Here is a 25,523-nt window from a genome sequence, read left to right as displayed (position 1 = left end):
TAGAGACAGCCAGTTAGACGCAAGAAAGCAGGTTACTTGAACTCCCCAAAGAAGCCTAAGCAGCTTCCACATGTTCATCCATCCTCCTCGACAGACAACACCCTCTCATTGGTAAAGTCAAGACTGGCATCAGTGACTGGTTCCTAAAGAGCTGGTTCCAATGGGCTCCTCCAGATGGGCTGTCGTTTGGCTCGATGGCTTAAGTTCTGAGCGCACTGAGACTTTGGGTTACTTCCTCTGCTCATATACATCACAGTGTGGATGGGAAGTTACTGCATCTATTCGCATTTGAACTTCTGCAGTTGCGCCTGATGTTGTTTGGATAAAACGAGCAATTCGAAAGATGAACAAGATTGTTGTCAAGAGGTCAAATCAGTACAATATTTTGGAGGAACACAGGAGTGAGGAGGAGAGATGCAGTGTGGACTGTCTGGTAACAGATGAACAGCATACAGACTTACTGTGCCAAGATGCAATAGAAGATAACCCTGTTGTAGACAGGAGGTACGGGTAAGCACTCTTATTTCTGTCAAATACAGCGCAACTTACTAAAGGTAAAAGTAAAACCTACATCGATGAGATGCATTTTCAAACATCTTCAATGCAGTCCTATATTTGCATTTTTTTTTTATACAAAAGACAGTGTTGATATTGTCTTAAATATATATATAAAATTGTCTGTAATATGTAACGCTGCAAAAATAGAGTCATATGTCAAATAAAACGAAGATAGATATATAATAACATTACTTATTCAGGGAAAATAGATATCATGATCAAACGTTTGAATTGATTGGGAGAACCAGGTTATATCTGCAGGACAAGAACACTTCTTTAATTATTAAGGAACCTGACCCACATATTCCCATCACTGAGAGCCAACTCTCGGTAGCTTCCACAGCCCAACAGTGACATCTACGGATCATGTTACCAACAATACATATGCGGGCATGATTTATTACTGAAAGTGAAAACATTAGCGATGACTGTATTACAGTAAAAGTTGCTCATTATGAGTTGATTTGTATAAAAGACTAATTAGGATTTCTCTCATTTTGATGCCAGATAGGCTGGTCAATTTTTTGCCCAGTTTGCCTGTCTACAGTCGTGGCCAAAAGTTTTGGAAATGACACAAATATTAATTTTCACAAAGTTTGCTGCTTCAGTGTCTTTAGATATTTTTGTCAGAGGTTACTATGGAATACTGAAGTCTAATTACAAGCATTTCATAAGTGTCAAAGGCTTTTATTGACAATTACATGAAGTTGATGCAAAGAGTCAATATTTGCAGTGTTGACCCTTCTTTTTCAAGACCTCTGCAATCCGCCCTGGCATGCTATCAATTAACTTCTGGCCCACATCCTGACTGATGGCAGCCCATTCTTGCAAAATCAATGCTTTAAGTTTGTCAGAATTTGTGGGTTTTTGTTTTTCCACCCACCTCTTGAGGATTGACTACAAGTTCTCAATGGGATTAAGGTCTGGGACGTTTTCTGGCCATGGACCAAAAATATCTATGTTTTGTTCCCTGAGCCACTTAGTTATCACTTTTGCCTTATGGCAAGGTGCTCCATCATGCTGGAAAAGGCATTGTTCGTCACCAAACTGTCCCTGGATGGTTGGGAGAAGTTGCTCTCGGAGGATGTGTTGGTACCATTCTTTATTCATGGCTGTGTTCTTAGGCAAAATTGTGAGTGAGCCCACTCCCTTGGCTGAGAAACAACCCCACACATGAATGGTCTCAGGATTCTTTACTGTTGGCATGACACAGGATGGTAGCACTCACCTTGTCTTCCCCGGACAAGCTTTTTTCCGGATGACCAAAACAATCGGAAAGGGGATTCATCAAAGAAAATTACTTTACCCCAGTCCTCAGCAGTCCAATCCCTGTAGCTTTTGCAGACTATTAGTCTGTCCCTGATGTTTTTCCTGGAGAGAAGTGGCTTCTTTGCTGCCCTTCTTGACAACAGGCCATCCTCCATAAGTCTTTGCCTCACTGTGCGTGCAGATGCACTCACACCTGCCTGCTGCCATTCCTGAGCAAGCTCTGTACTGGTGGTGCCCCGATCCCGCAACTGAATCAACTTTAGGAGACAGTCCTGGCGCTTGCTGGACTTTCTTGGGCACCCTGAAGCCTTCTTCACAACAATTGTACCGCTGTCCTTGAAGTTCTTGATGATCCGATAAATGGTTGATTTAGATGCAATCTGACTAGCAGCAATATCCTTGCCTGTGAAGCCCTTTTTGTGCAAAGCAATGATGACGGCACGTGTTTCCTTGCAGGTAACCATGTTTGACAGAGGAAGAACAATGATTCCAAGCACCACCCTCCTTTTGAAGCTTTCAGTTTCTGTTATTCGAACTCAGTCAGCATGACAGAGTGATCTCCAGCCTTATCCTCGTCAACACTCACACCTGTGTTAACGAGAGAATCACTGACATGACGACAGCTGGTCCTTTTGTGGCAGGGCTGAAATGCAGTAGAAATGTTTTTGGGGGATTCAGTTCATTTGCATGGCAAAGAGGGACTTTGCAATTAATTGAAATTCATCTGATCACTCTTCATAAAATTCTGGAGTATATGCAAATTTCCATCATACAAACTGAGGCAGCAGAATTTGTGAAAATTAATATTGGTGTAATTCTCAAAACGTTTGGCCACGACTGTACATTGGGGATTTTGTACAAAAAAAAATCATTATTTGGTTAATAATGTGGGCCTCAAGAAAAAAAAGGTGCCGGTGTGGAGACCTGTATGGAGATTTTTTGGTTTGTTGCCAGTGTAAAAAATGCTCAGGCTGTATTCTGGTCCTAGTCCATCCTTGAACTTTCAGGTATAGCAACCCTATCCTTGCAATAACTATGACATGATGACAACTCGTCTCCCATCAGAGAATTATCCATTGTTACAGTGGGGGAAAAAAGTATTTGATCCCCTGCTGATTTTGTACGTTTGCCCACTGACAAAGAAAGGATCCGTCTCTAATTTAATGATAGGTTTATTTGAACAGTGAGAGACAGAATAACAACAACAAAAATCCAGAAAAACGCATGTCAAAAATGTTATAAATTGATTTGCATTTTAATGAGGGAAATAAGTATTTGACCCCCTCTCAATCAGAAAGAGTTCTGGCTCCCAGGTGTCTTTTATACAGGTAACAAGCTGAGAATAGGAGCACACTCTTAAAGGGAGTGCTCCTAACCGCAGCTTGTTACCTGTATAAAAGACACCTGTCCACAGAAGCAATAAATCAATCAGATTCCAAACTCTCCACCATGGCCAAGACCAAAGAGCTCTCCAAGGATGTCAGGGACAAGATTGTAGACCTACACAAGGCTGGAATGGGCTACAAGACCATCGCCAAGCAGCTTGGTGAGAAGGTGACAACATTTGGTGCGATTATTCGCAAATGGAAGAAATACAAAAGAACTGTCAATATCCCTCGGCCTGGGGCTCCATGCAAGATCTCACCTCGTGGAGTTGCAATGATCATGAGAACGGTGAGGAATCAGCCCAGAACTACACGGGAGGATCTTGGCAATGATCTCAAGGCAGCTGGGACCATAGTCATCAAGAAAACAATTGGTAACACACTACGCCGTGAAGGACTGAAATCCTGCAGCGCCCGCAAGGTCCCCCTGCTCAAGAATACATATACATGCCCGTCTGAAGTTTGCCAATGAATATCTGAATGATTCAGAGGACAACTGGTGAAAGTGTTGTGGTCAGATGAGACCAAAATGGAGCTCTTTGGCATCAACTCAACTCGCCGTGTTTGGAGGAGGAGGAATGCTGCCTATGACCCCAAGAACACCATCTCCACCATCAAACATGGAGGTGGAAACATTATGCTTTGGGGGTGTTTTCTGCTAAGGGGACAGGACAACTTCACCGCATCATTTGACGGGGCCATGCACTGTCAAATCTTGGGAGAGAACCTCCTTCCCTCAGCCAGGGCATTGAAAATGGGTCGCGGATGGGTATTCCAGCATGACAATGACCCAAAACACACGGCCAAGGCAACAAAGGAGTGGCTCAAGAAGAAGCACATTAAGGTCCTGGAGTGGCTTAGCCAGTCTCCAGACCTTAATCCCATAGAAAACCTGTGGAGGGAGCTGAAGGTTCGAGTTGCCAAACGTCAGCCTCGAAATCTTAATGACTTGAAGAAGATCTGCAAAGAGGAGTGGGACAAAATCCCTCCTGAGATGTGTGCAAACCTGGTGGCCAACTACAAGAAACGTCTGACCTCTGTGATTGCCAACAAGGGTTTTACCACCAAGTACTAAGTCATGTTTTGCAGAGGGGTGAAATACTTATTTCCCTCACTAAAATGCAAATCATTTTATAACATTTTTGACATGCGTTTTTCTGGATTTTTGTTGTTGTTATTCTGTCTCTCACTGTTCAAATAAACCTACCATTAAATGTATAGACTGATCATTTCTTTGTCAGTGGGCAAATGTACAAAATCAGCAGGGGATCTAATACTTTTTTCCCCCACTGTATATCATATATCACCTCAACACAGGTCTAGTCTGGGTGGGGTCAAAGTTCGCTACAAGCGACAGGCACTTCAGGACATGGCGAGGCCGCTGAAGCAGTGGCTGTACCAACACAGGGACAACCCCTACCCCACCAAGACAGAGAAGGCCCTGCTCGCCCTGGGGTCCCACATGACTTTAGTACAGGTGAGCAGAGACGTGACTTTAGTACAGGGGAGCTGAGAGGTGACTTTAGTACAGGGAAACTGAGAGTTGACTTTAGTACAGGGGAACTGAGACGTGACTTTAGTACAGGGGAACTGAGACGTGACTTTAGTACAGGGGAACTGAGACGTGACTTTAGTACAGGGGAACTGAGATGTGACTTTAGTACAGGGGAACTGAGACTTGACTTTACTACAGGGGAGCTGAGACATAACTTTAGTATAGGGGAGCTGGGACATGACTTTAGTACAGGGGAACTGAGACGTGACTTTAGTACAGGGGAACTGAGACTTGACTTTACTACAGGGGTAGCTGAGACATGACTTTAGTACAGCGGAACTGATGTATGTTAGTCATTCATGGATCATGTGGATGAACCATGGAAGTAGAAGTAGAAACCAGTCTGTGAAAAATGTAGCTGACAAGTTGAAGATCCTGAATTCCTGAATTCCTCTTTCTCTTTATGCTGCAGGTCTCAAACTGGTTTGCCAATGCCCGGCGGAGGCTGAAGAACACAGTGAGACAGCCAGACCTGAGTTGGGCTCTACGTATCAAACTCTACAACAAATACATTCAGGGCAATGCTGAGAGACTTAGTGTCAGCAGTGATGACACCAACTCTGATGGTAAGAGGGGCTGCGGGTAGACTAAGCGAGATTAGAGCTGGGGATGTAATTCCAACAAATATACATTACACATATCAACACTGTAAGTGTGAAATCAACTCTAAAAGTGTTCATTGTAACACTCATAAACTAATGTCCCGTACCACACAGAGTTAATGTTTTACTTTAGAAACACTTTTAAAGAGTTTCTGTAACTCTGTAAAAAGTTGATAATTAACACTGGCCAATACTGTTATACAAAAACAACTGTCTCCGAGTAATTTTGTTAAGTAATAGAGTTGATTACCTTTTAACAAATCAAATGATATTTGTCACATGCTTCGTAGACAACAGCTGTAGACTAACAGTGAAATGCTTATTTACGGGTCCTTTTCCAACAATGCAGAGATAAGATACAAACTAAAATAAATAAAGACCAGTTTCTTTGTGTCTTCAGAGAGTAAACTTAAAAAGTTAAGTGAAACCGCAAAAATGGAAGAGGCAAGTGGAAGGGAGAAAAGTAAGGAACTTGCTTATTGGCCCTGGTTTTAAAGAATGAAATATGTTAAAGAAAATTGTGATAAATAAAAAAGTATACCAGTTTAATTTAAGGACCAAAAAATTGACAGCTGTACCATATAGATTGCAAAATAGTTGGGAAGAGATTTTTCGATGTACCCATAGAAAAGTCATGGTCAGTCGATCAATAATATAATAATACTTTTAACAAAAATAATTATCTTTAATTTACAATCCGTAGAAACTATGAGAATAGAAAGGTTCAGAACTTTCACAGCACAGTTGAAAAATATATGCAAATAGAAATAGAAAATGGATGGTGTTGGGGGATCGACGGGAGGGGTTGAGTTGAGCTGAAGGGTGGGATTAAAAACAACAAGATATCCAATGTAAAATACGCTGTGTCTGTAAAATGTATATAGGTAGGGTTAGGGGAAATAATAAAGGAAAATGTGAAAAAAAAGATAAAATCAAATCGTATTTGTCACATACACGTGTTTAGCAGATGTTATTGCAGGTGTAGCGAAATGCTTGTGTTTCTAGCTCTAACAGTGCAGTAATATCTAACAAGTAATATCTAACAATTTTACAACAATACACACACATCTAAAGTAAAGGAATGGAATTAAGAATATATAAATATTGGGCAAGCAATGTCAGAGCGGCATAGACTAAGATACAGTTGAATAGGATAGAATACAGTACATACATATGAGATGAGGAATGCAAGATATGTAAACATTTTTAAAGTGACTAGTATTCCATTATTAAAGTGACCAGGGATTTCAAGTCTATGTATATAGGGCAGCAGCCTCTAATGTGCTAGTGATGGCTATTTAACAGTCTAATGGCCTTTGAGATAGAAGCTGCTTTTCAGTCTCTCGGTCCCAGCTTTGATGCACCTGTACTGACCTCGCCTTCTGGATGATAGCGGGGTGAACAGGCAGTGGCTCGGGAATTGTTGTCCTTGATGATCTTTTTGGACTTCCTGTGACATCGGGTGCTGTAGGTGTCCTGGAGGGCAGGTAGATTGCCCCCGGTGATGTGTTGGGCAGACCACACCACCCTCTGGAGAGCCCTGCGGTTGTGTGCGGTGCAGTTGTCGTACCAGGCGGTGATACAGCCCGACAGGATGCTCTCAATTGTGCATCTGTAAAAATTTGTGAAGGTTTTAGGTGCCAAGTCAAATTGTGTCTTCTTCACCACACTGTCTGTGTGGGTGGAATATTTCAGTTTGTCAGTGATGTGTACACTGAGGAACTTGACATGTGTGTGTATATATATATGTGTATGTGTGTATATATTGACAAAAAAATATATGAGGGAATTGGAAATTATGCAGACAATTACATTGATGGAATCTACAATCTATCTACAATATTAAACCTGATTTACCCCAGGCTCTTTTGGAGACCAGTTGATGGAGGCCAATGTTTTTTTTGTTTACCCCCATGTTGCAGATGACGAATGTCCCTTACAAACTCCAGCAAGTCAATCAGAGCTCTCCAGGCCCTCCCTCAAGAGTGTCATCAAACAGGATAAAAGGACTGATCCCGCCTACAGTGATGACTACATCTCTCCACCGCCCAAGTACAAGAGCAGCTTGCTGAAACGGTACCTTAACGACACCCTACGACATGTAATGGCGACAACTGATGATGTCACAAAGTCCCGCTGCAGGAACCACTCAGGGTCGTTCAGCTCCAACGAGTGTGACGATGACCTTGTCTCGCCCTCTTCCTCCGAGGCAGAGACACGCTTTGTCTACCCTATGTGTAAGAGATCAAATATTCCTCATTATATTGTGACACTTTACTTAAAACTCCGACCATAAAGTCTACAAAACACTGCCATAAGCACGACCTAAGACACGGCATACGCAGACATACCAGCTAATGTACAGTGGCAAGAAAAAGTATGTGAACCCTTTGGAAATACCTGGATTTCTGCATAAATTGGTCATAAAATTTGAGGGCAGGGCAACTCTAACCAACATCTCCAATCTCATCTCATTGATTGGACTCCAGGTTAGCTGACTCAGAAGTCATTAGCATAGGGGTTCAAATACTTTTTCCAACCTACACTGTGAATGTTTAAATGATGTTTTCAATATAGACAAGAAAAATACAATAATTTGTGTGTTATTAGTTTAAGCACACTGTGTTTGTCTATTGTTGTGACTTAGATTAAGATCAGATCAAATTGTATGACCAATTTATTCAGAAATCCAGGTAATTCCAAAGGGTTCACGTACATTTTCCTGCCACTGTATGTTTATATCGACTGGACACAGTCGTGGGTTCACTTGCTTGGCACAACGCTAACCTACTTCTAATCAAAGTTTATTGGTTGGGTGCACAGATTTGCAGAGCGAAATGCTTGTAGGGTTAACTTTTGCCATTTTAGGTTGGCCAAACTTCTGTTCCTTGAGTTGGTCTTATCTGTCAATGTTGAAAGCTTTAACAAGACACAAATAGGCACCTGTTTTAACACCTGTGTGCCCTTCAGGAAGTTAAGAGAACTGCCTTTAATCAAGTTGACCTGAAGTTAGGAGAAATCTCAATTAGTATTTGGTAGCATTGCCTTTCAATTGTTTAACTTCGGTCAAACGTTTCGGGTAGCCTTCCACAAGCTTCCCACAATAAGTTGGGTGAATTTGTGCTAATTCCTCCTGACAGAGCTGGTGTAACTGTCAGGTTTGTAGGCCTCCTTGCTCGCACACGCTTTTTCAGTTCTGCCCACAAATTTTCTATAGGATTGAGGGCTTTGTGATGGCCACTCCAATACCTTGACTTTGTGGTCCTTAAGCCATTTTGCCACAGCTTTGGAAGTATGCTTGGGGTCATTGTCCATTTGGAAGACCCATTTGTGACCAAGCTTTAACTTCCTGACTGATGTCTTGAGATGTTGCTTCAATATATCCATATAATTTTCCTTCCTCATGATGCAATCTATTTTGTGAAGTGCACCAGTCCCTCCTGCAGCAAAGCACCCCCACAACATGATGCTGCCACCCCCGTGCTTCACTGTTGGGATGGTGTTCTTCGGCTTGCAAGCCTCTCCTTTTTCTTCCAAAAATTACGATGGTCATTATGGCCAAACAGATCTATTTTTGTTTCATCAGACCAGAGGACATTTCTCCAAAAAGTATGATCTTTGTCCCCATGTGCAGTTACAAACTGTAGTCTTGCTTTTTGATTGCGGTTTTGGAACAGTGATTTCTTCCTTGCTGAGCGGCCTTTCAGGTTATGTCGATATAGGACTCGTTTTACTGTAGATATAGATACTTTTGTACCTGTTTCCTCCAGCATCTTCACAAGGTCCTTTGCTGTTGTTCTGGTATTGATTTGCACTTTTCGCACCGAAGTACGTTCGTCTCTAGGAGACAGAACGCGTCTCCTTCCTGAGCGGTATGATGGCTGTGTGGTCCCATGGTGTTTATACTTGCGTACTATTGTTTGTACAGATGAACGTGGTACCTTCAGGCGTTTGGAAATTGCTCCCAAGGATGAACCAGACTTGTGGAGGTCTACAATTTTTTTTCTGAGGTCCTGGCTGATTTCTTTTGATTTTCCCTTGATGTCAAGCAAAGAGGCACTGAGTTTGAAGGTAGGACTTGAAATACATCCACAGGTACACCTCCAATTGACTCAAATTATGTAAATTAGCCTATCAGAAGCTTCTAAAGCCATGACATCATTTTCTGGAATTTTCCAAGCTGTTTAAAGGCACAGTCAACTTAGTGTATGTAAACTTCTGACCCACTGGAATTGGGATACAGTGAATTATAAGTGAAATAATCTGTCTGTAAACAGTTGTTGGAAAAATTACTTGTGTCATGCACAAAGTAGATGTCCTAACCGACTTGCCAAAACTATAGTTTGTTAACAAGACATTTGTGAAGTGGTTGAAAAATGACTTTTAATGACTCCAACCTAAGTGTATGTAAACTTCCGACTTCTACTGTATATGTACATTTTGATTTAGTGCTGAGTTTTCCAGAATAATTACTATTTTCCTTGGTAAAATGAAAATGTCAGAACCACCAAAAAAGATTAGAGACATTCAGTAGCAAAATGTGAAAGAGGCCAAACGATTTATTGTCTAGCTGTAGTTGCTCTTGGCCCGGACCTCGCTATAGAAATCGGAGTCTGAGATGTTTCAGGCAGTGAATTTTGAAAGCGGCATTTTGTGTGCTCGCAATTGGCCTCTAATTTTCTTGCTCATAGGCTCCCTGAAGAGACATAGCTCTTGACCCGCCTGACTCGACTCAACATAACAGAGAGCCCGTTCCGCTGTGTTCACATGAAAAATGTGTGTGCAAACATGCAAATTACACACTATTTCTTGCGCATTTATAAACTAAATCATAAAAATGTATGATAACACCCAAACAGTACACAAAGTGTGTTCTGTAGATTGAAAATCCAACATTTGAGCTCATATTTTCCGTAAGATTTAAGTTTCAACCTGGGACGTATTCATTACACCAATTCTGTTGCAAAACGTTTCTTAAACGGAAACAAATGGAACGCGGAGGGATCTATGTACCTGAATTTCTCCAATAGAAACTCTTGTTTTGCTCTGTTTGCTTCCGTTTGGTTCTTAAACTGTAAAGATTTCCGCAATGAATACACCCCTGGCAACGACACTGTTCTAACTGTTCAACGACCCTGTTCTATGTGTTCAACGACACTGTTCTATCTGTTCAACGACACTGTTCTATGTGTTCAACGACACCGTTCCAAAAGCACTTCAAAACCAAAGAACCCAAGGTGAGATAGCCATCAATATACTGACTTAAGGTGATTCAATCAGTTTAGGGCATGAGAGGAACCAAACACACCCAGAAGGAGAGATACTGCCACTAAAGATCCATAGAGGGAGTATTACAGTACATGTCGCTCATTCACACAATACTCTGATGCAAATTTCGATGATCTTGGATGTACTGCAGTTCAAACATAAAGGCAGAGGAAGGAATAAAAAAACAGCCAAATAATAGTCAAACGAACTCTGGAGACCTGGAAACAGAGCGTCTGTGTTCATGACACCGCACAGATATCGTATTTTTCCGTCTCAAAGGCACAGGAGAAACATAATTGCATTTGTTTTGGCCGGAGTGCCTAAGAGCAGCTAGACTAGAGTACTTCAGTGAGTTAAGGCCCTCTGGGGCAGTTAAAGTGCACACACACACACACACACACACACACACACAGACACACACACACACACACACACACACACACACACACACACGCACACACAAGCACGCACACACACACGCACACAAGCACGCACACAGGCACGCAAATACTGTAATGCATACAAAAAACACACACACACATGTAAATATTGGAAAACACAATGTAAACAGTCACACAGATATGAAAACACATATATGTGAAGTACAGGTTCTGGAAAACTCCCATCTCCAGTTTCCATACTTTTCTACACAATACATTTAATTTAGTATTTTTTTTGTCTCTCTATGTTTTTCAGACATGATGGACTATGCATCAACTAGATGTGACAGGTGAGAGTATGTTTGTTTGGTTTATGGAACCGTTCTACGTCTGCATGTCTTTAAAGTGAGTAAAAGACTTCTAGCTGCACAAGAATGAAGACATATTCACTTTTCGCATCATTCATTAACATGTAATAAATTCTCTTCTGGCACAGCCACATTGGGAGGAGCAAATAATGGCAGTCTAGGCAGATGCATTCCTGTTGTCTGTAGGTAGAAAGTCTCCCTGTTGTGTATGACGATTTCATCTTGGGGAGTGTACCATACAGTCTTTAAAACTCCGCCTGGGCTCTCCTTCATGTCTTTTGCAGTGATGGGAAGAGTGAAAGAGGCCAGCGGAGGGAGGTGGCAGAGTGGAGGGAGATCCACGCTGCCATGGCTCTGTCTAACTTGGCCCAGGGACAGAGCTGCGCCACAGGGCCCACCACCACCAGCTGCGCCACAGGGCTCACCACCAGCTGCGCCACAGGGCCAACCACCACCAGCTGCACCACAGTGCCCACCACCACCAGCTGCACCACAGGGCCCACCATCACCAGCTGCGCCACAGGGCCCACCACCACCAGTTGCATCATCCAGAAGTCTTCCCACATCTCTGAGATAAAGACTGTCAAAGTGGTCCTGCCAAACAATGTCTAGACCACTCATGAAGTTTCCCTCTAGGCGCAGAGCTAGGATCAGCTTCCCCTCCTCCAATCCTATCCTTAATAATTAGTGGGGAAAATTCAAAACTGAACCAAGATCAGCGTCTAGGGGCAACTTCAACCTACACCGTCTGGACCAGGGCCAATCTGGTCACTTGAATCAATTTCAATTACAAAAGGCAACCTGTAATTTATATTATACGTTTTTACAACCTACAATGTTAAATTGTAGTACTATTTTTTTTAATGAGATTTTCAAGACTTAGGGAATGCAGTAAAAAACAGTGTTGACCAACTTTGCAAAGTTACATACTCTGTCAAAGTGTTTTAACATTTTCGATTTTGATGTGAGAGAAATCTGAAAGGACAAATTGTTACCTTGATGTAAATGTAAATGTTTTTTATTTAACTTGGCAAGTCAGTTACGAACAAATTCTTATTTACAATGGCCTACCAGGGAACAGTGGGTTAACTGCCTTGTTCAAGGGTAGAATTACAGATTTTTTTTACCTTGTCAACTCGGGGATCCAATCTAGCAACCTTTCGGTTACTGGCCCAACGTTCTAACCACTAGGCTACCTGATGCCCCAAATATTAGATAAATAGCGTTGTAGCAGTATTGTAAAATAACGTGGCATCGAAGTCATGATAGAATATAGCAGCACATTTCAGAGCAAAAATAGAACTGAGGATTTTACAATACTAAAGACCAGTTTTCACCATGAGGTGAGCCCCCCCCCTTTGGTAGTCTCACCTCATGGTCTGGGTATGGAGTAAAGGCGTCCGCATGCTTCCCAGACTAAACAGTTTGTAAGAGTTTGTGCATATATTATACGACATTTTGTGACGTTTTTGTTTGTGTTGGACTTCGGTAAGGGTTTTTTCAGATTTTCGGGCACAATTTTTTTTTTTTATAGATGCAAACCGAAGTTTGGGAGCCAAAGTTTTCACCCCTTCTTCCGTGATTGGTCAACTGTGGGGATTCTTTAATAAAGTCTTTGTTGTCATCCAACGAGAGAGACAACTTGTTTTCATGCGCATTTTTTCATTGAGAAATACCGCACCAAACATCTTAGTAATTGCGTGACTACGATGTCCACGGCAAAAATGTCAAAATCAATGACAGATTTCTTGAGTTACTGTATCTTAGATTCATTCTGACTCTTTTTAGGAAGTGTATATTGGCTACAGCTTCTCAAAATGGCAAGGAAGTACTATTGTCGCCTTTTCTCATTTTTCAAGCGAAGTATGCGAGCACACTCGTTTGGTTAGCCTAGCCGACTTCGGTTAGCCGCCAGTCAAACTGAAGCATGTCCAAGTAACCACATGACTTTAAATATGCTTATAAGTGGAGCAGAGACAATGTTGTGCCAGCCTGATTCTTGCTTCTTTGGAATGCTGCTGGCTTCTTCTTCCAGGACGGACAGTTCCACCTACCAGATAACCTACAGTTCTTTCAGAAAGTATTCATACCCATTGACTTATTCCACATTTTGTTGTGTTACAGCCTGAATTCAAAATGGATTAAATATTTTAAAAATTCTCTAACCTATCTACACACAATACCCCATAATGACAAAGATAAAATATATTTTTAGAAATGTCTACAAATGAAATACAGAAATCTAATTTACATAAGTATTCACACCCTTTGCTATGACACTTCAAATTGAGCTCAGGTGTATCCAATTTCCTTTGATCATCCTTGAGATCTCATTACAACTTGGGAGTCTACCTGTGGCCAAATTAACTGGTTGGACATGACTTAGAAAGAAACACACCTGTATATATAAGGTCTCACAGTTGACAGTGCATGTCAAAGCAGAAACGATATCATGAAGTTCAAGGAACTGTCCGTAAATCTCCAAGATATAATTGTGATGAGGCATATACTGTATCTGGGAAAGGGTATAAAACAATTTCTAGAATGTCGAACGTTTCCAAGAGCACAGTGGTGTCTATCATCGGGAAATTGAGAAAATATGAAACAACCCAGAATCTGCCTAGAGCTGGCTGAACAACCAAGCAAGAAGGACCTTGGTCAGGGAGGTGACCAAGAACCCAATGACCACTCTGACAGAACTACAGAGTTCCTTGCCTGAGATGGGAGAACCTGCCAAAAGGACAACAGTCTCTACAACACTTCAACAATCTAGGCTTTATGGGAAAGTGGCCAGATGGAAGCCACTATTGAGAAAAAGGCACATGACAGCATGCCTGGAGTTTGCAAAAAAAATGCATGTGAAAGACTGAGATCATAAGACAAAATATTCTCTGGCCTGAATGCAAAGCGTTATGTCTGGAAAAAAACAGGCACAGCTCATCACCCATCTAACACCATCCCTACTGTGAAGCATGGTGGTGGCAGCATTATGCTATGGGGATGCTTTTTAGCGGCAGGGACTTGGGAGACTGGTAAGAATAAAAAATGTAGCAATGAATAGTGGCAAATACAAGCAAATCCTGAATGAGAACCTGCAAATTACCTCAAACTGGGGTGAAGATTTACGTTCCAAAAGGACAATGACACCAAGCATACAGCCAAAGCAATGAAGCAATGCTGGAATGGCTTCAGAACAAGAATGTGAAAGTCCTTGAGTGACCCAGCCAAAGCCCAGACTTCAATCCCATTGAAAATCTGTGGAAAGATTTGAAGATTGCTGTTCACCACCACTCCCCATCTAACTTAACAGAGCTTGAGAATGAGAGAAAACCCCCAAATTCAGAAGTGCAAAGTTGATACAGACATACCCCAGACGACTCGAAGTTGATACAGACATACCCCAGACGACTCGAAGTTGATACAGACATACCCCAGACGACTCGAAGTTGATACAGACATACCCCAGACGACTCGAAGCAGTAATCGTAGCCAAAGGTGCTTCTAAAAAGTATTGACTCAGGGGTGTGAATTCTTATGTAAATGTGATATAAATTTAATTAAATTTTCGAACATTTCTAAAAACATGTTTTCACTTTGTCATTATTGGCTATTGTGTGTTTGGGTGAGAGAAAAAAAATGATTTAATATATTTTGAATTCAGGCTGTAACACGACAACATGTGGAATAAGTCAAAAGGGTATGAATCCTTTCTGAAGGAGCTGTACACTACATAACCAACACGTCTCATTCATTCACCACTTCCTGCCTTATAGTATTTCTATCGGATTGTAATGTTTGAGCGATAAAAAATAAAATATAATTGTCGGGGGCAATGTGTGTATTTTTTATTGTAACCGTGAGATATATTTGATTACATGAGAATTATATTTTTTGACTAGGACTATTTAAGAAAAATTCTCAATGACTTGTTATAGTCACTTTAAAAGACTGGATTTGTATCCTAGGTACAAATATTATCACAACATAGCAGTGGAAATACTTTTGAATTAATACATTTGAATAAATAAATGTGAGACGTTTTCAACTTCTCTTGCTAATCCTATCCCACTAGGCTATGCCTCACTAAAAATGATGACACATGCATTTTGTTTTTGCTCAGAAACCACTTCTGTCTTGGTCTTATAGAATGAGTTTTAAGGCTGCACAACCATACATCTGCTAGTTAAACTGGTTTAAGAAAATCACTGTATTGGCTGGATGGAGGACATGGGAAGCCTTTGCCATCTGACAGAGTGGACTTATCATGATGCATTTTGGGGACATTCTCCTGACACTGAACATACGCACATAATCATACATTGGGCTCTGAGACAATACCCTAAAACATAGCTTAGTAGCATTTTCCACTGGTCCCTTTCTCCTGCTTTGGTGACATCACGAGTAGTGTGTTCAAAGTCTTGCATGTTGAGCTAGATCAGTAGAAGTTTATCAGTAAAGGTTCTCATATCTATCCATTGAGTGGACAAAACATTATGAACATTAGCTCGTAAAAATAGCCTATTGCAGTAAAGAAAGTGCTCTCGAGGCTACTCGAACAACAAATAATCAGCTCGTAAAAATTGCCTATTGCAGTAAAGAAAGTGCTCTCGAGGCTACTCGAACAACAAATAATCAGCTCGTAAAAATAGCCTATGGCAGTAAAGAAAGTGCTCGAGGCTACTCGAACAACAAACTCAAAACCAGAACATTCCTCTTCTTCCCATTGTCTTTTATTTCAGTTTGAAATAATACAAAATGTCCATGTCATGACCGAGCACAACACCACTTACAATGTGTCATTTGAATGTTATGGTATAGATATTCATAAGGTGATTCATGGATGGAAAACACGCCGAAAAAAAAAAAAAAAAGTCAGACATAAACTGAAGATACAACAAATAAACTGGATAATTATTTAAAATAGCAAAACATGCAACCAACATACTGTATATCTTGCTACAGATACTCAAATCTGTTTTGACAATGACTTTTTGCATGTACGTGTGGTGTAACATGTGTAGCAAGATATATGTACATGTGGTGTAACAACTAGACAGGCATGAGAGAAACCTGTTGGGCTGATCCATGTAAATTCATCCCTTTTCCAGACCACAGGATCTACTGAACATCCATAAGCATGCTTGAACTAACAACAATTATGTAATAAGAAGGCTTGCTTGATTGAAGGTCCAGCTAGGTCAGAATGAAACCAAGCTTTGATTTTTTTTTAAAGAGCGAGAGAAAAAAAATGTTTATTTCGCAATAGCTTTAATAATAAACGTAACTTTTTTTCCCCCTTCAACATTTGAGCCAGTAACACCTATGGATAGGCACATCACTAGGCTATATCAACGATACATGGACTGGGCGTGCCAAGACGTAAAGCATTGCATGCACGTTCCCACATCAGGAAATAAAAAGTGGAAGAAAATATAAATATTTAACAGCTTGGAATAGAGAAATTACCAAGTAAATAAAATGGAAGGGGATAAAAATAAAAAATAAATTACAATTGTTGTCAACCAGTGGGATACGTTGGTAAAACCAACTGTGAAGCGTTCACACAACATCCATGTTAAATGTCTATGACTAGACACACAATGCGTGGTGATGAATGCCTATGTCAGCTGTTACGAATTGCTTATGGGGGGGTTATAGGCCTACAAACACTAGCTAGGACAAAGTGAAGGCGCGTGGAAGGTCTGAAGCCCCACCCCACATGGAAGGAGTCTCCCTTCATCTATTGGTCCTACGGTAACCATAGTTAAGGCATGCAGATCTACTCATCAAGTAGAAAACTTGACATAAATAGCGAAGGTATTTGCGGTATAACTTGGTAGGTATTTGACATGATGTATTGATCATATTCATGATGTATTGCATAAACGTGTAGCAGAAGGTATTAACTATTATTTTGTAGAGAAGACATTTTCCATTTCACCATGATGTGTTCGACAAGACGTATATGTGACTTGGTGTGGTTAACAACAAACTTGATAGATAAAACAAATGTACCTCCTTTAGCATGATATTTTATACATGATGAATATCAACTGTGTTGTTTTCAACACAACGTAATGCACTGTGACAACTGACTGGCGGTACAGGAAGAGTGCAAACCGCAAAGTCCCTTTCTACCGAGACCTCGGAAGGTGCAGATGAACCCTTGTCGTGTCTCAGTATATAAACACACACAGTATATTAACGGACTCTTAATATCCTTCTCAGGTTCTGGTTTCCAATATGCCGTATGGGATGGTTCCGGTTTACAGTACGGAGCAATATCCTCCACAGCCTCCAGCCCCGCGCTGCTCCTGGTCCCCCAGCTGGACGCCCCGGGGCTGGGCGTTGCTTTCCCAAAGCCCTGGAGTCTGGAGAATCTTCTCCACCAGCTCCTCGAAGGCACACTGGACACCATCCCGCGTTTTAGCACTGGCCTCTGCCAGGGTTGAAGAGCACATTAGTGTTAGGGGGATGCATCAACAAAAACTCACTTCAAAACTATTTTAGGTCCGTTTCGGATAAAATGGGAGCAAAAGTTACAGCGGGTATACGTTTTCAGACTATTTCAGTTTAAGTCCCAGTAGCTGATTTTTAATACGACAAAATGTGTGCATGACAAGTTACAACGTCGGACTGGAATGGATTTCTTCCCCCTCCCAGAGTGATGTCTGATTCACCCAGTCCATACATTAAGGTCATTTTCTAAGGAGATATCTTTAATCTTGATTTTCCGACATATGATGATGATCTTGATTTGGGTAATTTAGATTGACATGTGTAGACATACACATTCAGCGTTCATAAAATATGAACGTTCGCATCAAGAAAAAGTAATATATATACACACACACAGGGCACTGTGTAGCCTACACGGCACATAGAAACAAAAACATTACCCTTTTCCATAAACCTTTTCCAAAACCTTTAATTTAGTCATTCTAAAATGGAAAGTCTTCAGAAATGCTATAACCTAATTTCAGGAGGCGAATGGAGCTGGGAAATAGAAACATAAGTAGACATGGGTTTGATAGATGATTGACTGCAGATTTGCGATCGTAATGCAATTCTCCTGGAAGGGCTGCATCCTTCAGTGTTGTGCTGACAGTGGAGATTAGGAATGTCAAAAGGAGAGTTACAGGATGACATCTGTGCTCAAATTCAAGAGTCTGCACACTGTTGTAAAAGCTAGTGTCCAACTGGTATTTACTCACCAAACGGTGAAAGAGATCTTTATGTAGTAGACCCCATTAACTTGAGTATCCGGGTTCTTATACTCAGACGCCCAGCTATTTTACAAAGACCAAAGAACTTACCAATAAAAAGCATGGAGTGTTTCCTTGCGAACTTAAGGCCTTCATTTCGGTCAACTACACGGTTTTCCTGAAACAAAAAAAACTGAACTGTCAAATTCAACAACGGGTTCACATTAACAGGTGTTAAAGCCTGTGGAATTTGTAACAGCATCAGGTACAATACCAGCAACACAAAACATTGCTAAGTGATACGACTTTAATTTGTTCCATTCAACACTGGAGACAACAATGGCAGCTAGGTGACAATATAAGAGAAGCACAGCTCAAAAACAGATTCATGCCAGACAGGTAGTGGACCCACGATGCACTGGGACACCCACCTCCTTATCAATCTTGTTCCCAACCAGCATTTTGACGAGGTCGTTCCGTGTGCAGTACGTCTCCAGTTCGTTCAGCCAGTTCTCCAGCCTCGTGAACGTGTCCCGTTTAGTGACATCGTACACTAACAGCAAAAGAGAGGAGATTAAGTGTCTGTACCTCGTCCATATCTACAATTAAAAGGTGTTATACAAGCGCGCAAGGGGGGGGGGTACTGAAATCATAGTGTGGAGGTCCACAGTACTAGAGGTTCAGAATTGAGAATGTGAGTTGAACTGAGTATTTGAAATAGGCACCTCATTTTTGGGAGACCAAGGGCTTCTCAGAGTATGACTGCTTTGTCATTTTACATCATCATGTAGAAGATTGTATGGACAGGAGGAACCTGATCCTAGATCAGCATGCTTGGTACATACGGCTCCAGACGTGATACTATGTGTTAACCACTGTTGGTCAAACAAACACTCACCCAGTATGACTCCCTGTGCACCACGGTAGTAGCTGGGCGTCAGGGTCCGGAACCTCTCCTGTCCTGCTGTGTCCTAACAGGCCCAAAAGTCAACAACAACAACCGGCGTCAATGAGAGAAAGCAGTGTGTCAATCTTCAGCATTGAACACAGAAACTGTTACCCATGCCATGCCAGCGTCAAGAGGAATTCACTTCGTAGGAAGTATCAACACGCAGCATTTTGAATAGGAGTTATAACACAACCTTTTCAATTAGTTTATGAAATTACATTTTTTTGATGAGTCACAATTATCAAATTTTGATGAGACTTTGAAGAGCTTCACGTTTAGTAAATACAAAAACAAGTCAATCTTCTCAGGTCCTGCTAGGGTCGTGGATTTCACTTTGGGAGGCCAACCTTCCTTCTATCTTCTCTATGCGAAACATTATACAATAGCGCCATCACATGGTGTAATCCCATGGTGCGTGCAACTCTATCCTTGAACAAGCTGTTCTACAGTGCCTTCAGAAAGGAGGAGTCACATCCTTTGACTTCTTCCACATTTTGTTGTGTTACAAGGTGAGATGAAAATGGTTGTCAAACATCTACACATACACTATCTTGATTAGATAAGTATTCAACCCCCTGAGTCAATACATGTTAGAGCCACCTTTGGCAGTGATTACAGCTGCGAGTCTTTCTGGGTAAGTCTAAGAGCTTTCCACACCTGGATTGTACAATATTTGCAAATTATTATACTTCTTTGTTCTGTCAAGTTTGTTGATGATTGCTAGACAGCAGTTTAAGTCTTGCCATAGCTTTAAGCCGATTTAAGTCAAAAAGTGTAACTAGGCCACTCAGCAACATTCAATGTCATCTTGGTTAAAAAAATAAATAAAATAAAAAAGTTAACTGGCTTGCCTAGTTAAATAAAGGTTAAGAACAAATTCTTATTTACAATGACGGCCTACCCCGGACGACCCTTTGCCAATTGTGCGCCGCCCAATGGTACTCCCAATCACAGCCGGATGTGATACAGCCTGGATTTGAACCAGGGACTGTTGTGATGCCTCTTTCACCGAGATGCCGTGCATCTTTGACGTTGGGTTTTAGGTTATTGTCCTGCTGAAAGGTGAATGTCTCCCAATGTTTGTTGGAAAGCAGACAACCAGGTTTTCCTATAGGATTTTGCCTGTGCTTCGCGCAGTTTCATACCAAAAAAAAAACTCCCTAGTCCTTGCCGATGACAAGCATACCCATAACATGATGCAGCCACCACCATTCTTGAAAATATGAAGATTGGGGAAATACAACACATCACTGAGTACCAAACATAAGACTTTCTATTCAGGACATAAAGTACATTTCTTTGTCACATTTCTTTTGCAATATTACTTTATTGCCTTGTTGCAAACAGGATGCATGTTTTGGAATATTTGTATTCTGTACAGGCTTCCTTCTTTTCACTCTGTCAATTAGGTTGTATTGTGGAATAACTACAATGTTGATCCATCCTCAGTTCTCTCCTATCACAGCCATTAAACATTAATGGTTAAAAAAAATATTAAAAAAATATCACCTGTATCTTTGAAGTGACTGGGTCTATTGATACACCATCCAAATAGTAATTAATAATTTCACCATGCTCAAAGGAATATTCAATGTCTGCTTTTAATTTATTTTTTACAAATAGGTGCCCTTCTTTGCAAGGCATCGGAAAACCTCCCTGGTCTTTGTGGTTGAATCTGTGAAATTCACTGCTCGAATAAGGGACCTTACAGATAATTGTATGTGTGGGGTATAGAGATGAGGTAGTCATTCAAAAATAATTTTAAACGCTATTATTGCACACAGAGTGAGTCCATGCAACTTCTTGTGACTTGTTAAGCAAATGTTTATTCCTAAGCTAATTTAGGCTTGCTATAACAAAGGGGTTGAATACTTCATGACTCACATAATTCAACTTTGACATTATGGGATAATGTTTTGTAGACCAGTGATACAAAGTCTCAATTTAAAACTCAGGCTGTAACAACAAAATGTGGAACAAGTCAAGGGGTGTGAATACTTTCTGAAGGCACTGTACGTAGTTCTTCTGAAATAGTACATCCTGGGATGTGTTCAGGAGGCAGGAAAGGAACAAACATTTTGAAACTTAGGAGGTAACCTATCTAAATGTACAATAACATGGACTGAAGAACAGTCGCGTTGCGTAAAAGAATCAGAAAATGACCATTTGCATTTCAGGTAAAATAACATACCAATGTCCAACCCCCAGGTTAAACTAGTTAGCAACAGCTAGTTGGCTAAATGTCCATTAACGTTTCATGTGTAGTTCGAACCTGCACCCAAATGAATTGGTTCAGGCTCATATTTTAACCAGCATGTCCTTTTCGCGTCTGGTTTGGACAGACGAAATCAAAATGCGTGTATCGACTCATTTTCAAAACCTTTTTTTGTGCCTGCTGAAAACAACCCATATGTTTTTCAGTGTCTTTTAAAACACCTGAACAAAGTGGATGTTGTTAAACAAAGTAACTGTAAAAAATAAAAAAATAAAATAAAAAACACTGTTTAGCCTCAAAACTAATTTTGATATCATAGATGGTCAGTCCATAGCTATATGCCTATGTTGCTGAGAGTGGTTACATTTATCCATACCTGAACAAGTATCTGTGCGTTATAAAATGCTCAGAAAGCTCTGATTCAACAAACTTAAAAAAAAAATATATATATATATATATATATATATGTTTGTTTATCACCAAATATGAAGTTTCGTTGAGCAACTATCTTCATTTACTCCCATTACAACTGCTATGTACTTCCAACAAAAGGTCTAAATAAAAAACATACTTGCACCCGGAAAAAAATTAACCTGTTTAGCACCTCCAATGTAAATCACTCATTACTGCCACACACAGGTCAGAAGTCTACAACAGGCATTTTTTAGTTGCTTGTACATTTTTATTTTGACCTTTGTTGGAAGTACATACCAGCCGTAATAAATGAAAATCGCTGCTCAGTGAAACTCCTTATTTGGTGATACTTATTTTTACATTATAACGCTTGCAGAGCTGGTGAATGAGTGTGAGTCAGAGCTTTCTGGGCATTAGAGGTCTATAACACATAGATACTGGTTCATACTGGTTCACCATCAGTTATTTACCAAAACAGTGGCAACTTTGTTTTTGTTTGCACTGCAGATTGTTTCTTTAAGAATGTGAATTTCCTGATGTTCACTTCACAGCGTACATTGGCCACACCTAAGAAAATCAGCCTAACTACAGTGAAAGAGCTTAGATTTGAATAATACATTACATTTTCATACACTTACCCAAATAGCAAGCTTGGCACTGTTCCCATCCACTGCAATTGTTTTTACTTTGAAATCCACACCTGCATCAAAAAGAGGGAGGCAGGAGCAGACTCAAGTGGTGACCCATAAATATGAATAGCCTAATGTGTGACATAACAATATTCCATTGTCACATAGGCCTAGCAATGGTGTCAAAACTGCTGTTAGAGTGGGAATTCTGTGTTTTCCCCTTCCCATTAACAGTGCACTGGGGCATACTCCTTTGATGGTGGAGATCCTTTAGACTTACCTATGGTTGCTGCTAGCTCTGGGTCAAAAGTATCATCTGTGAATCTCAGGAGAAGACTGTTTGGGGACAGAAGGGCAACACCATGTCTAAGAGCAGGCATTTTAACACTGACACACCAGATATAGGCTACCTAGCCCACAACCTAGGAAAACTATTTAGTTAGTAACTAACAAGGGCTGGGGTGGGTTTGCCACACACCACCAGTTCCAGATAGCTAGCTAGTAGATCAACCAGTATATGGGCAAACAGGAAGGATGTGACAAGAACTCCTCTGTGCCCAGAAAGCTAACGTTACTCGTCGTCTCGTTTGCCCAGATACTGGTTCTGCTAGACAAAGATAACAAATTGCTAACTACGTGTTAGTTAACCAGCAAATATTTAAATAATCATCAAGTAAGATGATAAAAAGGAAGTGTAGGAAAGTGATTTTCATTTCCAATTCAAAGAACAAACGGATACAGCTGGTTATACAGCTAACGTTAGCTAACGTGTTAGCTAAGAAAAGTTACATAGTGTAGCTGACGTTAGCTCAAGATAACGTTAGTAGGCAAAATAGCCTTCCTGTAGTGAGCAAAACTTCAAAACAAAGACTATCTTACCTTGACTTTCCGACACCACTCTCACCAATTATCAATATTTTCAAAGTTGTCAACACGTCGTCGTCCATATTTCTTACGTTTTTCTAAGCTGTCTTTTAATCCGTTTTTTGGGGTGTTTGTCTGACGTTGACAGTGCGATTTTCGACTTGGTGCTATGACCGCTACAACAGTAACGAAGCACTTCCGGTTCGTTTTTGTTCCTTCAAAATAAGAGTACTATCCTGTGAACTGTGTAAAATGAACACTGTTCATTAATTGTGAAGGCAAACATGATCGAAAATATGGAAAAGTTTCAATATATATTATAGTATATTAACTTGTCTCACACCTTGGTTCCTAGTGAATACACCCCTGGATTTTTCTTATGGAACATACATATTGCTGTTACAGTGTAGGAACCATAGTTTAGGTCCATATTTACCAGGGGACCTTCCTGTTTAACCAGTATGATGACTATATTCAGTATTGCCAGTAAAAGGGTGAAGCTAAATCACATGTGCTTATCAGTCAAAGTCTCACTGATATGCATATGAAACATTCTCAGAGTAAATTCAGAAAACTGGGGTTTTGTTTTACACCCGTGCTTTGTGGCAGCCGGTACTTTGTACATGGTATTTGTACTTTGTGATGCCTCACTTGTTCTTTGGGCATTTGTTTTTGTGACGCGGTTGCGTTCTATTCATATATTGCCTCAGTAAAGTGCTTTGTCCACTCATCTCTGCTCTCCTGTGCCTGACTTCCATGCACCAGCTACACCCATCGTTTGACAAAATGACACATTTGTTGTTGACTAAATGTATCCTAACATAGTTAATTAATAACTAATACATGAACAAATGGATTTTGGATACATTGTAATAGTCAGTCAATTTTAATAGTAATATTTAATGTGACTGCTCATTTAAAAAATATTTTAAATGACTGCTTAGAGACAGTGGATGCACTATGAGAGATCAACTCACTAACCAACCACGCACAAGATGCCAACAACATCCTCTTTCTGTCACACCCTGATCTGTTTCACCTGTCCTCGTTATTGTCTCCACCCCCTCCAGGTGTCGCTTGTTTTCCCCAGTGTATTTATCCCTGTGTTTCCTATCACTCTGTGACAGTTCGTCTTGTATGTCCAAGCCTACCAGTTTTCCTGCGTTGCCTTTTCTCCTTTTTCCTAGTCCTCCTGGTTTTGACCCTTGCCAGTTCTGGAATCTGTTACCGCCTGCCTGACCATTCTGCCTGGCCAGCTACTCTGTACCTGTCACGACTTCCGCCGAAGTCGGTTCCTCTCCTTGTTCGGGCAGCGCTCGGAGGTCAGCATCGCCGGTCTTCTAGCCATCATCGATCCACTTTTAATTTTCCATTTGTTTTGTCTTGTTTTCTCACACACCTGGTCTCAATTTCCCTCATTACATGTTGTATATTTAACCCTCTGTTCCCCCCCATGTCTTTGTGCGGAATTGTTTATTGTAAGTGTATGTGCACGTTGTCTCTGGTGCACGACGGGTATTGTACCCATTTATTTGTTCTGGTTACCGGTGGTTTTTAAAATAAAACTGCTCCATTGATTACCCAGTTTTGCTCTCCTGCGCCTGACTTCCCTGCCGCCAGTTACGCACTCCCTTACAGTACCTCCTGGACTCTGATCTGGTTAGGACCTTTTGCCTGTCCACAACCATTCTCTTGCCTAATGCCTTTGGATTTATTAAACATCTTAAACTCCAACCATCTGCCGCCTGTGTCTGCATTTGGGTCTCACCTTGTGTCATGATACTTTCCTACCAACATTACCAAGATCAGGGTAGTGGTTTCTATTTTATTAGAAGTAATCAAATTAATCCCACACACCTGCA

The 25,523-nt window shown here is 40.8% G+C and overlaps 2 protein-coding genes across 2 annotated transcripts; one reads left to right on the top strand and one right to left on the bottom strand.

The window, feature by feature from the left end:
- Positions 1-343: 343 nt before the first annotated feature.
- On the top strand, positions 344-12,072 carry LOC115169215 (homeobox protein Mohawk-like). Its single transcript, XM_029724690.1, has 7 exons — positions 344-510; positions 4,530-4,689; positions 5,180-5,333; positions 7,292-7,606; positions 11,334-11,367; positions 11,670-11,777; positions 11,916-12,072. The coding sequence occupies exons 1-7, from the start codon at positions 344-346 to the stop codon at positions 11,995-11,997; spliced, it is 1,020 nt and encodes a 339-aa protein (XP_029580550.1). The 3' UTR covers positions 11,998-12,072.
- Positions 12,073-16,094: 4,022 nt separating this feature from the next.
- LOC115170143 (ras-related protein Rab-18-B) lies at positions 16,095-23,863 on the bottom strand. The gene is made up of 7 exons (XM_029726473.1): positions 23,677-23,863; positions 23,078-23,133; positions 22,807-22,868; positions 19,489-19,561; positions 19,022-19,143; positions 18,702-18,768; positions 16,095-17,824 (listed from the first exon to the last, which is right to left on the bottom strand). The coding sequence occupies exons 1-7, from the start codon at positions 23,742-23,744 to the stop codon at positions 17,652-17,654; spliced, it is 621 nt and encodes a 206-aa protein (XP_029582333.1). The 5' UTR covers positions 23,745-23,863; the 3' UTR covers positions 16,095-17,651.
- Between the last annotated feature and the right edge of the window lie 1,660 nt (positions 23,864-25,523).

The sequence above is a fragment of the Salmo trutta genome, chromosome 31, assembly GCF_901001165.1.
Source record: "Salmo trutta chromosome 31, fSalTru1.1, whole genome shotgun sequence".
Lineage (NCBI taxonomy): Eukaryota > Metazoa > Chordata > Actinopteri > Salmoniformes > Salmonidae > Salmo > Salmo trutta.
The sequence above is the reverse complement of the archived record's forward strand: the minus strand, read 5'-3'. Positions and strand labels throughout refer to the sequence as shown.

What these genes read in the sequence shown, in the direction of transcription:
- LOC115169215 (XM_029724690.1), top strand. Translation starts at nt 344, where the DNA reads ATGAACAAGATTGTTGTCAAGAGGTCAAATCAGTACAATATTTTGGAG. An exon ending in GTTGTAGACAGGAGGTACGG is followed by an intron (nt 511 to 4,529) that starts GTAAGCACTCTT and finishes ACCTCAACACAG; the next exon opens with GTCTAGTCTGGGTGGGGTCA. An exon ending in ACGCTTTGTCTACCCTATGT is followed by an intron (nt 7,607 to 11,333) that starts GTAAGAGATCAA and finishes TATGTTTTTCAG; the next exon opens with ACATGATGGACTATGCATCA.
- LOC115170143 (XM_029726473.1), bottom strand. Translation starts at nt 23,744, where the DNA reads ATGGACGACGACGTGTTGACAACTTTGAAAATATTGATAATTGGTGAG. An exon ending in AGTGGTGTCGGAAAGTCAAG is followed by an intron (nt 23,134 to 23,676) that starts GTAAGATAGTCT and finishes GTCCCCAAACAG; the next exon opens with TCTTCTCCTGAGATTCACAG. An exon ending in ACACTCCATGCTTTTTATTG is followed by an intron (nt 17,825 to 18,701) that starts GTAAGTTCTTTG and finishes CAACCCTGGCAG; the next exon opens with AGGCCAGTGCTAAAACGCGG.